Source organism: Perca flavescens, chromosome 10 (genome assembly GCF_004354835.1).
Source record: "Perca flavescens isolate YP-PL-M2 chromosome 10, PFLA_1.0, whole genome shotgun sequence".
NCBI classification, from domain to species: Eukaryota; Metazoa; Chordata; class Actinopteri; order Perciformes; family Percidae; genus Perca; species Perca flavescens.
The window spans coordinates 35,228,597-35,240,984 of NC_041340.1; the positions used below are offsets into that span (position 1 = coordinate 35,228,597).

Below are 12,388 nucleotides of genomic sequence, written 5' to 3' on the forward strand. Positions count from 1 at the left end.
AAACCTTTTTTTTTCTTCAGCTTTCCATATAAAATCAGGTTAGAGCTTTAAAGTGCAAAACATGTCTACAGAACATTTTAGGAAAACTAAAATCCCATCTTTTCAAGCATGTTAAATTCAACTGATCCAAACCAAAACGTCTACACTGCTTTGTAGTGCTAAAACACACACACACACACACACACACACACACACACACACACACACACACACACACACACACACACACACACACACACACACACACACACACACACACACACACACACACACACACACACACACACACACACACACACACACACACACACACACACACACACACACACACACACACACACACACACACACAGCCACACACAGCCAGCCACACAGCCAGCCAGCCAGCCACACAGCCAGCCAGCCAGCCAGCCAGCCAGCCAGCCAGCCAGCCAGCCAGCCAGCCAGCCAGCCAGCCAGCCAGCCAGCATGAGCATGTGTGAGGACAGCTGTGATTATTTTTTTTTTTTGACCATCTTATTCAGTTATCTAAAGTGAGCAGAGCCTATGAGAAGCAGCTTGCTAAATGATGTGCGTATGTTTTTGTGTTCTTCCATTATCAACATCATCCGTTTGGCGAAAGCTCGGCTTCAGCGCCGCACTGATTGTGCATGCGGGCGAGCTTTCAGAGGGATGTCACGACTGCTGCTTGTTCGCCTCTTCTTCGTAAGCGTTCCCTGTTCCGTTCTGGACGTAGGCGGAGCCGGAGCCGAGCCCGTACAGGTGACCACAGTACTTTGCATCATCAATATGATCCTCAAAGAACATCTGTGGGAAAGATAAGAAAAACAAAACACAGGAGACTGAGAACAGACAATTAAAATCATATTATTAAATGCATTTATTTAAAGTCTTATCCTCTGGAACCGGTCATAAATGTAGTGTATGCTTATGCTAGCATCATCATGTGATATACAGGCATTGGGGTGTTTCTTATCAGCTTGTGGTGGTAAAACTGCTGCACAGCAATTAAGATAGAGAATTTTATTTATTTATTTATTTATTTATTTATTTATTTATTTTTATTTATAGGGACAATGCTCATTGATCAACAGACAAGTTACTTGCTGTAAACAAGCCAGAGTTAGCTACAAGTGCTAGTTTCCATCTGTTGTCCCTAGCCAGGTCTTAACAGGCACCCTAAAATACAAAAATCCATACAAATACACTATAAATCTAATAAATACAGTAGCATTGTAATAAATACAGCAGGGATTTTTAAACAATATGAATATACCCTCAAACAGACAATAATGTTGCTCACCTCATCTAATCCTCAACTTAATTACAATATAAAATACAGTATAAATAATGAAAGAAAATAAAAATAAAAGCAAAGTATGTTCATGGGCTTAAGTATTTGGTGTATGATTACAATTGTAATTGTCCCTAATCCAAGATTTAAGATGTAAGATTACAGATTACACTCCCATAACTCATTGGGCAGACTATTCCAAAAAATTGTGGCTCTGACAGAAAAGGCTGTGCTTCCAATCCTACTTTTTCTAAACTGAAATATGCAGTCCCCTCTGCTGGTTGCTCTGGTTATCTTTCTGTTTTATAAACTGGCACAGTGGTGGTGGAGCAAGCCCACGGAGTACCTTAAAGACAAGACAGGCATCAGCAAAGTTTCTGAAGTTTTCAAAGCTAAACATGTTGTGTATAAGAAAAGCTCTTTTTTATTTTTTTAATCTTCATCAGCACTGCAAAGTATACATCTGCAAATTCTGGTCTGTGTCCACGGAAGATGCCCCTTACTCAAGAAAATGTAACTTTGTTGGCTTCATCTCTCTGTTAAAGGGATAGCATATGGTCATTCAGACATAAGGGACATGTTGAGCCCATTTATAGAAAAAGTAGCATGCTCATGTTATATTTGGCACCTGGTATGTGAGGAAGAAAGACAGACAGAGAGAGCAGAGTTAAAAATGTTATGATAGCAAGGAAGAAGAACATTTTTTTGTTCTCTCCCACACTGCGTCACTGATGGATGAAGGTTTTTTTGTGCTGTTGAAGCCTTTAAGACTGTAAGCACGAGGGACGCTCGCCTCCTTTTCTCATATTGAACGCACCAATTCATTTTCACATCAATTTCATCATTTAACGTCATAAGGAAGTGAATTTTTTTAGTTTAGTTTAAAGGGTTAGGTACTAACAATACTAACAATACTAACAAACTAACCGATCGAGGCAGTGGTAGACCGGCAACTCCTGTGTTCTGTGAGGTAAAATTACAGTTTTTGTCAAAGGAATCTGGCGGCTAAGACGAGAGCATAGACATTGGCTTTAGTCCCCCCCCCCAGTGAAAACTTAAACAGAGCTGTTTGATGGCCAGGTAAAGCAGTACAAATGTTTTACAGTTAGTGTACACTTTTAGATTTGGCAAAAATACGTTTACAGTAGCTGCTGCCCCCGTCCACAGGTAATACACGGACTATGGAGAAGTACCACATACAACCCCAGTTCAAAAAATCTGAACTATCCCTATAAGTAATACTTTGGGCTGGCACATACCCCCCCAACCCCAGTTCAAAAATTCTGAACTATCTCCTGATAAGTTTCTGCAACCAAGTCAAATTTAACTTTTTAAAGTGCACATATTATGGTAATTTTCAGGTTCATAATTGTATTTAGAGGTTATATCAGAATAGGTTTATGTGGTTTAATTTTCAGAAAACACCATATTTTTGTTGTACTGCACATTGCTGCAGCTCCTCTTTTCACCCTTTGTGTTGAGCTCTCTGGTTTAGCTACAGAGTGAGACATTTCACTTCTGTTCCATCTTTGTTGGGAGTCGCACATGCTCAGTAGCTAGGTAAGGACTACTAGCCAGCCAGAAGCAGAGTATGAGGGCGTGCCCTGACAGTACCTAGGTAAGGACTACTAGCCAGTCAGAAGCAGAGTATGAGGGCGTGCCCTGACAGTACCTAGGTAAGGACTACTAGCCAGTCAGAAGCAGAGTATGAGGGCGTGCCCTGACAATACCTAGGTAAGGACTACTAGCCAGTCAGAAGCAGAGTATGAGGGCGTGCCAAAGTGACCACGTTTGTCTCTGAAGTAAAGGCTGGACTACAATAGAGCTGTTTGGAGCAGTTTGTGAACAGTGTTTTCTGTTGGAGATGGTAAGTCCCTTTGGGGGGGGACTTTGGGCTTTTTCACTTTGTAAACTTGTAACATGCAACAAAAAAGAAATATACCACAAAAAAGGGGAAAAGCCAAAAAGCATAATATGAGCACGTTAAGACCTTTTTAAGACCATTATAAATTAAATTTAAGACCTATATCATGACATAATTTGTCATTTGTCTCATTTGTATTCGTAATTCAGCTAATTATATTTGGAGTAGGGAAAGAAAGAACACCAACACCACGTGGGGAAAAAACTACATTGTAAAGACTGGCAGGAGCATTTCAATGAGAAAATGTAGACCTGTTTCAAATGATTTAATACCTAGAACACAATTCTTCAGCAAATCTAAGACTTTTTAAGGCCCCGTGGAAACCCTGTCTGACTTGAGGAGCCTACCTCTCTCATCTTGAAGAAAGCCATGCCTGTGAGTAAAGAGTCCGAGCCGGCCTGATGCTGTGGTCCGATCCTCTCCAGCTCCAGTTGCTCAGCGACTTCCTGCAGCCCGCCCTGAAAACAAATCACTGGCAGTCACTCAAGGCGCATGCTTCTAGTCAAGGTAACACCTGAGGGCCACACAACAGACATCAAGGTGTGAAGCTTGGACTTAATAATACAGGAGATGCTATGTGCCGCCTGCTGAAATATTTATTTAGGTACCTTCAGGTTTTTACAACTCTTCATGAGGTACTTGACATCGTAAATGACTGGAAAGTACAAGCGAAGAATCTCAAAGAAGTCCACCTCCTCCTCAGGCAGGTTAGCGTTGGACAGAATCTTGACCAGGTATCCAAAGTCATAGCCACTACAAAACACATACACACAGACACATGCACACCTTTTAACTAGGTTTTAGAAAGAGCACACACACAGCAGGAGGCTGTAAGAGATTCTGCCACGTCCAATCTGCCACATATGACACAATGATAAATGAAAGACAGGCAGACTTGCTTTCTTGTTCTTATGCCTGTACTTGCAAATGCAAGGGCAAATAACTACATTATCCCAAAAAGGTCTTGTGAATTGGGGCTTTGATTTTGCTACAAGTATCCTACTAATCAGTGACTAATAGGAACCGAAAAACACATTCACAGCAGACCAATTATCCAATAAGTAGGGCTGTCAAAGGTAACACATTATTACTGCTTTTGTGCAAATTCGTTTGAAAGCCACACATTTTTTTTAACCTATTAACACAGGCTCCACTATAATGACTAGTATGGACTGAAGAGCACTGGACTGGCACTGGACTTGGGGAACCACCGAGTACCCCAAGCTAAAAACCCAACATGGATGCTCCGTGCATCAAAAGTTGTGAAAGCTGGAGTAACGTGCAGTTATAAGCACTTCTGTGTTATTTTGTGTCTCACTAAATCAGTCGTACACGCAGCGCTGTCCATATTCTATCTGTGGACAATGTTGTTGCGCTGTTTGTATGCAGAAAAACAGTGTATAAACTGGCATCGCTAACGATGGCTAACCTGGCTAGAGCTAATGAAAACTGAAAATCCGACTTGTAAATGGAACACATTCAACTCAGGTTTGACGTCATTCCCAGCTTCGGCTTCCGAGGGAAATGGAACGCACTATAATATCTGGTATATATTATGAAAAGTCGGTATAGTCACAGCGCTGCATTTCTATAAACTGTGATAATGTTGTCGCGGGTCACATTTCTCGCCCGCGTCCAGGCCCTCTTGCTCTCCTTGCAGTTCTCATACAAGTGTGACGTCACAACGGAAACACTGGGTGTTTTTGCAACTTCAGCGTAGAGGATTGTGATGTTTATTAGGCCTCCTGCACACTGCCTGCGTGGCGTGAGCGTGGCGTTTCGGTTACGTGACAGTTGCGTGGCGTTTTCGATGTCTTTGCACCCCGAAACGTGTCTGACGCGACGCTGCTACTGCTAGCCTTGTCTGGACACATGGATGTTTCCCATTGATACAATGAAATAACAGCAAAAACAACATCGGCAGTATTGATGGCAAAATAGGCTACAGAATATTTCGTTCTGTACTGACAGGTGCAATATTTGAAAATATTGGAGAAGCTTGGAGTCTGCAGCTCAGCAGCCTTCAGCGGTGCGGATTGTCGTGATGTTTAAGGTAGTGCTGTGGGCGGGACATTGAGTCAGACAGAGTGGTGACTACAGAGCTGCATACACTGTAGAGGGAATTATCTTCACTGGACATTATGACCGGAGCACAGGAACAGTGATTACCAGATAAGAGAAACACTGCTACGCGGGTTTCTTGACAATATTTGTCATTGTTTTGCGGTGCTAATTGATTTTCAATAATAAATATAGGCCTACATAGATTTGAATGAACAGTCATTCCCCATTCCCATGTTGATAAGAACATTAAATACTTGACAAATATCCCTTTAATGTACATTTTTTACAGATAATAAATGTGAGATTAAATATTTTAATCGATAGACAGCCCTACCGATAAGATTAACAGTTGATTCACAATAAATCAATGAAAATTAGGATGAATTAAAGAAATACGATGATAAAAACAGAATAAACTAAAATATGACAACAAATAATATAAATAAAAAGAACATGACATGAAAGCCTGTTGGTAAAGGTGTGTTCTAAATACCTGAAAGAGCTGACAGTGGTGTTTCAAACCTAAGCTTTGTTTATTTTCCAAAGCCTGGTTATCTTTAGCCTCAGTTTGCCATGGAGACACAGTGGGAAACTGAGTATGAAATGAAGATGTTAAGCAGCAGATTGTAGAAAATACTGGTACAAAAAGAGAGAGTTGCTAGTCACTAGAGAGACCAATATAACAACACAAGTGTTCATTACACTTGATCAGCAAATTTAATAGCAAATTAAAAGATTTAACGTGAGTCGCAAAACGATCACAGTTCTGCGTAACATCTTACCTCTCGCTAAGGAAACGAGACACAAAAAAACACAAACGATCAAAACAAAAATCCATAAAGACTTTTCATGATCCTTCTGAAAGGCCACATCACATTTCATTAGTAAACATTTAAACACAGGGGGGATGTCTGTGTGCAGACATGACAAAAAAAGACCATACATTAAGAAAAAAATGTTATTAAACACATAACACACTGATAAAATGAAGGGTTTGGATATATGGTGGTGAGCAAACGCAGTCAAATGATACCACAATTAACACAATGTATTCCTGATAAGTGCAAACTGTCCAATAAATGCTTGATTATTAAGTGACAATCAAATAGTGACAGTAAGAGATGTTGTACCTGGGACAGACAATTTGTGATTTCTGTAAACACAATGGGCACGACGGATACGATACTCGTTGCTATGCAGATGTCTGTACTATACAACTGACTGCACACAAAAATAGCTAGTAATTGCAAAAGCAGAATACCTGTGAAACGACAGCCACTTGACGCCATCGCAGAGCACCACTCCCGACGTCATCAGCAGCTCTGCAAAGTACAGCGTCTCGATGCCTTCGTCCTCGTGCTTCTTGAACTGAATCCCTGAAGTGGTCAAGAGCTCAATGGAGTCCTGTGCGTACATGTCTTCTCTGACGACAAAGACACGTCACACTGTTATTGTTACAATCACAAAAGACAACCAAGTAGGTATAAGAGCAGTAATTGAAGATCATAATCATAAAATCAGTTTGCATTTTTTAAAGCTGTCTGCGGTGTTGTGCTCTGTCAGTGTATGCATTTGAAAGAGTTCTTTGCTAAACTGAAAATATGAATGGTGACAGACCGCAAAGTTTGTAATTCGGAGAGAAATGTGTTAACTTAGTCTGATGTCTCATCTGTGTGTGCTGTAGGCAAGCTGAAATACTCTTCCCAAAGACTCATGTGCATGCCATGGGTGCATTTGACACATATATAAGTGAAAAGAGTGGGAGAAGCACAAAAGTCATCTTACGTGAGGTTAAATTTAAAATTGAACTGCCATGTTGATGTTCCCAGAGGGTATTCCCCTTGTTCGTTCATAAACGTAAGGCCCAGCTGGATTATCTTGAGCAAATCCACATTGCAGCGCAGTAACTGGTACTGATAGTCAGCGTTGCTTCTGAACTCTCCAATTGGTCTGGCTACTACACCTGGAAACTCTGTGTCCTGTAAGAAGACAGACAAGTCATTATGCAGAATGGAAATCTGGCTGTGTTGGACAGCTTTTTGCCCTCTGTGATGAGCACCCCTCACCATAGCAATGTAGTTGTATTTTCGGATGACATGTCGGATCCTCTTCAGCTCCTCCTCCAGGTTGTTGGCCCAAACCTCACATATTTTTTGGCTGTGATCCACAGTAGCTGCGGGCATAGTGCCACTTCATGTAAAGAGAAGGATGCAAGGAAAGACAGTTGGTTCATAGACCTACCCCAACATGCTGACCTGTGACAGACCAAATGATAGAAGGTGGCAGGATAAAGACATACAACACAGATACACACAAGAAATGCTGTCAAACCATTTGGCTAACAGTGCATAACGACATAATATTAACCGCAGGGGATACAACCTGCTCTGGGGATCAAATCAGATATCTCAGCGATGTGGAGATAGGTCTGGCAATGGGAGACTAAAGATTGGAGAAGCTAGTTCAAACGCAGAGCCGTTTGTGCCTCCTTTCAGCTGGGATACTTAACGTTTACTGCTCAATGAACAGGTTATACAGACGCAAACAGACATGTTAACAGCTGATTCGAGATGTGCAGGACTTGTTTGACTGGTGCTGTTAACATTAGCTCGTCGCAGGCAGTTTTCAGCCGCACTTTGGGCTAGCTAGGTTACCTGTAGCAGTTAGCAGGCTACAGACTAAGCTAACATGAGCAGGACAGTGGAGGCTCTCAGGTGGGAGGCGGTGTACCGGTTCAACATACTTCTCAGGGACACGGCTAGCTCGACAGACACGAGAGAGAGAGTGTGTGTAAAAACATAAAAGAGACGAGTAACTAGCTGCGCACACACTCAGCGCCACTTTCATACTGCAAAAGCTCACTTTAGCGTCGTGAACTTACCGTTCCCCAAACCGGGCTGGTGTGTTTAAGTGTGTGCTATCAGAAAACTGTTAATTTGTTCTACGTTATTATGTCAGGGGTTTTCCGCTAACTTTTAAATAGTTTATATTCAGTAACGTATCGATGTCAACCCACGGCTGCCATCATAGCTGAGCCTACAACACGACGTCATCACGTTATACAGAAACGTCATTGGCGTATATGGATGCATGGCGCACCTCCCACGTCGTATGTATTTGATCAGTGCTCCTGCTCAAAGATCCTTTAACTAACCGTCTCTGTCCTGCTTCAATAACTGATTTCCTTTAAACATTTTTAAATTTCAAAAATTTTGAATTTTGGGTGATGGCTGCATCACCATACGTTTTCCTATTTCTTATTATACACACAGACATTATATTTTTGTTCATATAAGCCTAATCTTGAAGTTTTATATTTGACTTAGTCACTTTTATTTGACACAAATACACTACTTACATAATTGCAAAAGGGTTCTCGGCTGTTGTAGAAAGAAGTGGCTGATCTTTAATGCAATATCTACATTGCCCATTATCAGCAACCATTCATCCAATGTTCCAAAGGCACCTGCACCTTCTGTTTACTAATCTGATATCATTTTAAAAGGCTGACTGAGAAAACATTGGAGAACCCTTTTGCAATTATGTAAGCACATAATGTAATCTGAAAACTGCTGCTTTGGTTAAAAAAAACAATGCAACTGATCTCAGCTGGTATTCTGTCTATAATGGAGTGGAATGGAAATTTCTAAGTGACCCCAAACTTTTGACCTGTAGTGTACATTTTGGAAAGACTATAATGGCAAACAAGTACAGCTGGACAGATGTTCATCAACATTATAGATTGGAGCTCTGTTTAGTTTTTGATTGATTTTTTGTTTTTTAACTGTGACACCAGAAACGTTTTTTCTGCTTTTCGTTTTGAAAAAAAAAATATATATATATATATATATATATATATATATATATATATACATACACATAGGTGTTTTTCATTTTTTATTTAGAAATGAATAATGGATTATCCAATGATACACGGACACCGGTAGTGGTATCTGGTAGAGGCCTAATAATACCAGTTAACATGAAAAGTATTGTTGTCGTCTGTACATCGATTCTGCAATGCAGTTGTTCAGACACACATCGTTTGAATAATACATGGTGTAATGGTCTGTGCAGCTCATTGGTCAACCTGTATGAGGGTCAGGGTATCATGGATACCATTTTTAGAGGGTTGGTTGACTTAAATTACAAAAGAACATGGTATTTCACTTGCCACTTTTGGTATTAAGCCATGCAGATAGTTTTGGTTTTATTTGTCCAGGGATTGAGGAATTGTCTATGCAATTTCTGCCTACAGCCAACACAAAGAAGCGCTGAAAAATGAAAATTCAACAGTAACATATTTCTACAATCAGTGGCCCAGTCACTCTGGATAATCCACTGATCACACTGTCAACATTTCTTTTTACTAGAACTACTTTCTACTGAAAAAGTAATCCAAAACTATTCACAGTGTGCTCTGTAGATTATCCAGAGATCTCAAACCAAACCTATCTGCATTGCTAGATACCACAAGGGATATAAGAGATGAACTGACCTTATCAAGGTCAGGCAAGAACACAATCAAGAATGATTAAAACAATACGATTGACAATAATGTATTTATTTCAAAAGAAAATTGACAAAAATTACACAACTTTGCATTAAGATCAGTTTGACAAATCTGGCTCTTATTCCACCTGAACAGATAAACGCAGCAATATAAAGCGCTTTCTTTTATATAAGGTCAGAATTCTTTATGACCGGACATTTTAATATATCTCATACAAATAAAAACAACATGCATTAGCAAGTAGTCATAATTAAGTCATAATACAAAAATATGTTAACATGCTTTGCTTATAATCTTTGCATTGTTTATTTGCAGTATTGGAGTGCACCTAATGTGTACCACACTATTTGAGAGTTTTACATGCTCTACTCTGCTGGTTCAGTATTCAGTAGTCCTATCGCTTACCACGCATCATTATTTATACCAGTAGAGGGTCGATTCCCTTTGGTAAGAATTTTGGTTTGATCATAGCAAATATGCTTTTGCAATATTGTGGACAGGAATGTATAAAGTTTCTTATTCAATAAAATGTCAAAGCTCATTTTTCCCCGTCTTGTATTTATAAATATCACAAGACATTGTGGATTAAGTTGAAATATCCAGGTGTGGACCACAAGGTGCCAATCAACTAGCCTGGCTCCGCCCTCCTACGTACTTCCGCTCAATTTTCCTTTTCCTTCAGTACGTCGTTTGGGTTTGCGGTATATTCTTGGGTTTTCTCTGGCCAAATCTTTACCGGTCCAATCAGTGAACAGAGGAAGTGGCTGACAACGATGACGTTGAGGTTGTGCGCTAGTTTGAGTTGTAGTTCCGTAATGGTGGCGGAGAAAGATGCGAGCGAAGCCGTTCGGTCCGTTGTGGCAACGCTGCCAAATATCCAGAAGTTAAAGTCCGAGCAAGAACAATCTTTGCTGAGTTTTGTTGGTGGCCATAATGTCGTGGCCCTCCTCCCCACGGGGTTTTGAGAAAAGTTAGATTTTCCAGCTCGCTTCGTTAGTGGTGAAGGAGTTGGCTAAGGCTAACGCAAGCGATGCTAAGCCAACTTCACGACCAAACGTTAGTGATTGGTATTGGCAGATCCAGCATGGCTCTGGGCAGATCCAATAGTTTTAATCTTTAACAGAGTACCCGCCTTCAAGGAAGTTAACACTTGTCAATGGAGAATGGCCAGACTCTCTGTACAAATGAAATGTACCAGAGTCTGGTAGGACCAGGCTACTATTTAACCACAACTAACCATTAGTTTATTATTGTAGCATAACAACTCCAAAACACTCCCAAGGTCACTGTTGTGTGCTGAGTGAGTTCTGTTCAGTCACAATATGTCCTTAAAAGGTCCCATGACATGGTGCTCTTTGGATGCTTTTATATAGACCTTAGTGGTCCCCTAATACTGTATCTGAAGTCTCTTTTATATAGACCTTAGTGGTTCCCTAATACTGTATCTGAAGTCTCTTTTATATAGGCCTTAGTGGTCCCCTAATACTGTATCTGAAGTCTCTTTTATATAGACCTTAGTGGTCCTCTAATACTGTATCTGAAGTCTCTTTTATATAGGCCTTAGTGGTCCCCTAATACTGTATCTGAAGTCTCTTTTATATAGACCTTAGTGGTCCCCTAATACTGTATCTGAAGTCTCTTTTATATAGACCTTAGTGGTCCCCTAATACTGTATCTGAAGTCTTTTTTATATAGACCTTAGTGGTCCCCTAATACTGTATCTGAAGTCTTTTTTATATAGACCTTAGTGGTCCCCTAATACTGTGTCTGAAATTGTCATCGTAGGTGCATGTCCACTGTGAGAGACATAATCTAAAAAAAAAATATCCAGAAATCACAATATATGATTTTTTTAACTATTTATTTGTATGATACAGCTGCAAATAAGTATTAGAACACCTGTCTATCAGCTAGAATTCTGACCCTCAAAGACCTGTTAGTCTGCCTTTAAAATGTCCACCTCCACTCCATTTATTATCCTAAATTAGATGCACCTGTTTGAGGTTGTTAGCTGCATAGAGACACCTGTCCACCCCACACAATCGGTAAGAATCCAACTACTAACATGGCCAAGACCAAAGAGCTGTCCAGACACTAGAGACAAAATTGTACACCTCCACAAGGCTGGAAAGGGCTACGTGGAAATTGCCAAGCAGCTTGGTGAAAAAAGGTCCACTGTTGGAGCAATCATTAGAAAATGGAAGAAGCTAAACATGACTGTCAATCTCCCTCGGACTGGGGCTCCATGCAAGATTTCACCTCGTGGGGTCTCAATGATCCTAAGAAAGGTGAGAAATCAGCCCAGAACTACACAGGAGGAGCTGGTCAATGACCTGAAAAGAGCTGGGACCACCGTTTCCAAGGTTACTGTTGGTAATGCACTAAGACGTCATGGTTTGAAATCATGCATGGCACGGAAGGTTCCCCTGCTTAAACCAGCACATGTCAAGGCCCGTCTTAAGTTTGCCAATGACCATTTGGATGATCCAGAGGAGTCATGGGAGAAAGTCATGTGCTCAGATGAGACCAAAATAGAACTTTTTGGTCATAATTCCACTAACCGTGTTTGGAGGAAGAAGAATGATGAGTACCA

General features: G+C 40.6%; 1 protein-coding gene across 3 annotated transcripts; it reads right to left on the reverse strand.

The window, feature by feature from the left end:
• Positions 1-585: 585 nt before the first annotated feature.
• Positions 586-8,345, reverse strand: cnot7 (CCR4-NOT transcription complex, subunit 7). Of its 3 annotated transcripts, none has more exons than XM_028590070.1 (7): positions 8,164-8,345; positions 7,349-7,472; positions 7,068-7,261; positions 6,544-6,705; positions 3,827-3,971; positions 3,566-3,676; positions 586-807 (listed from the first exon to the last, which is right to left on the reverse strand). In XM_028590070.1, exons 2-7 carry the CDS (start codon positions 7,463-7,465, stop codon positions 676-678), a joined length of 861 nt encoding a protein of 286 aa, XP_028445871.1. In that variant the 5' UTR covers positions 7,466-7,472; positions 8,164-8,345; the 3' UTR covers positions 586-675. The 3 variants fall into 3 exon arrangements, with proteins under 3 accessions (XP_028445871.1, XP_028445872.1, XP_028445873.1); XM_028590071.1 differs by having other exon boundaries at positions 7,349-7,537; XM_028590072.1 differs by lacking the exons at positions 7,349-7,472; positions 8,164-8,345 and having other exon boundaries at positions 6,544-6,700; positions 7,068-7,159.
• Between the last annotated feature and the right edge of the window lie 4,043 nt (positions 8,346-12,388).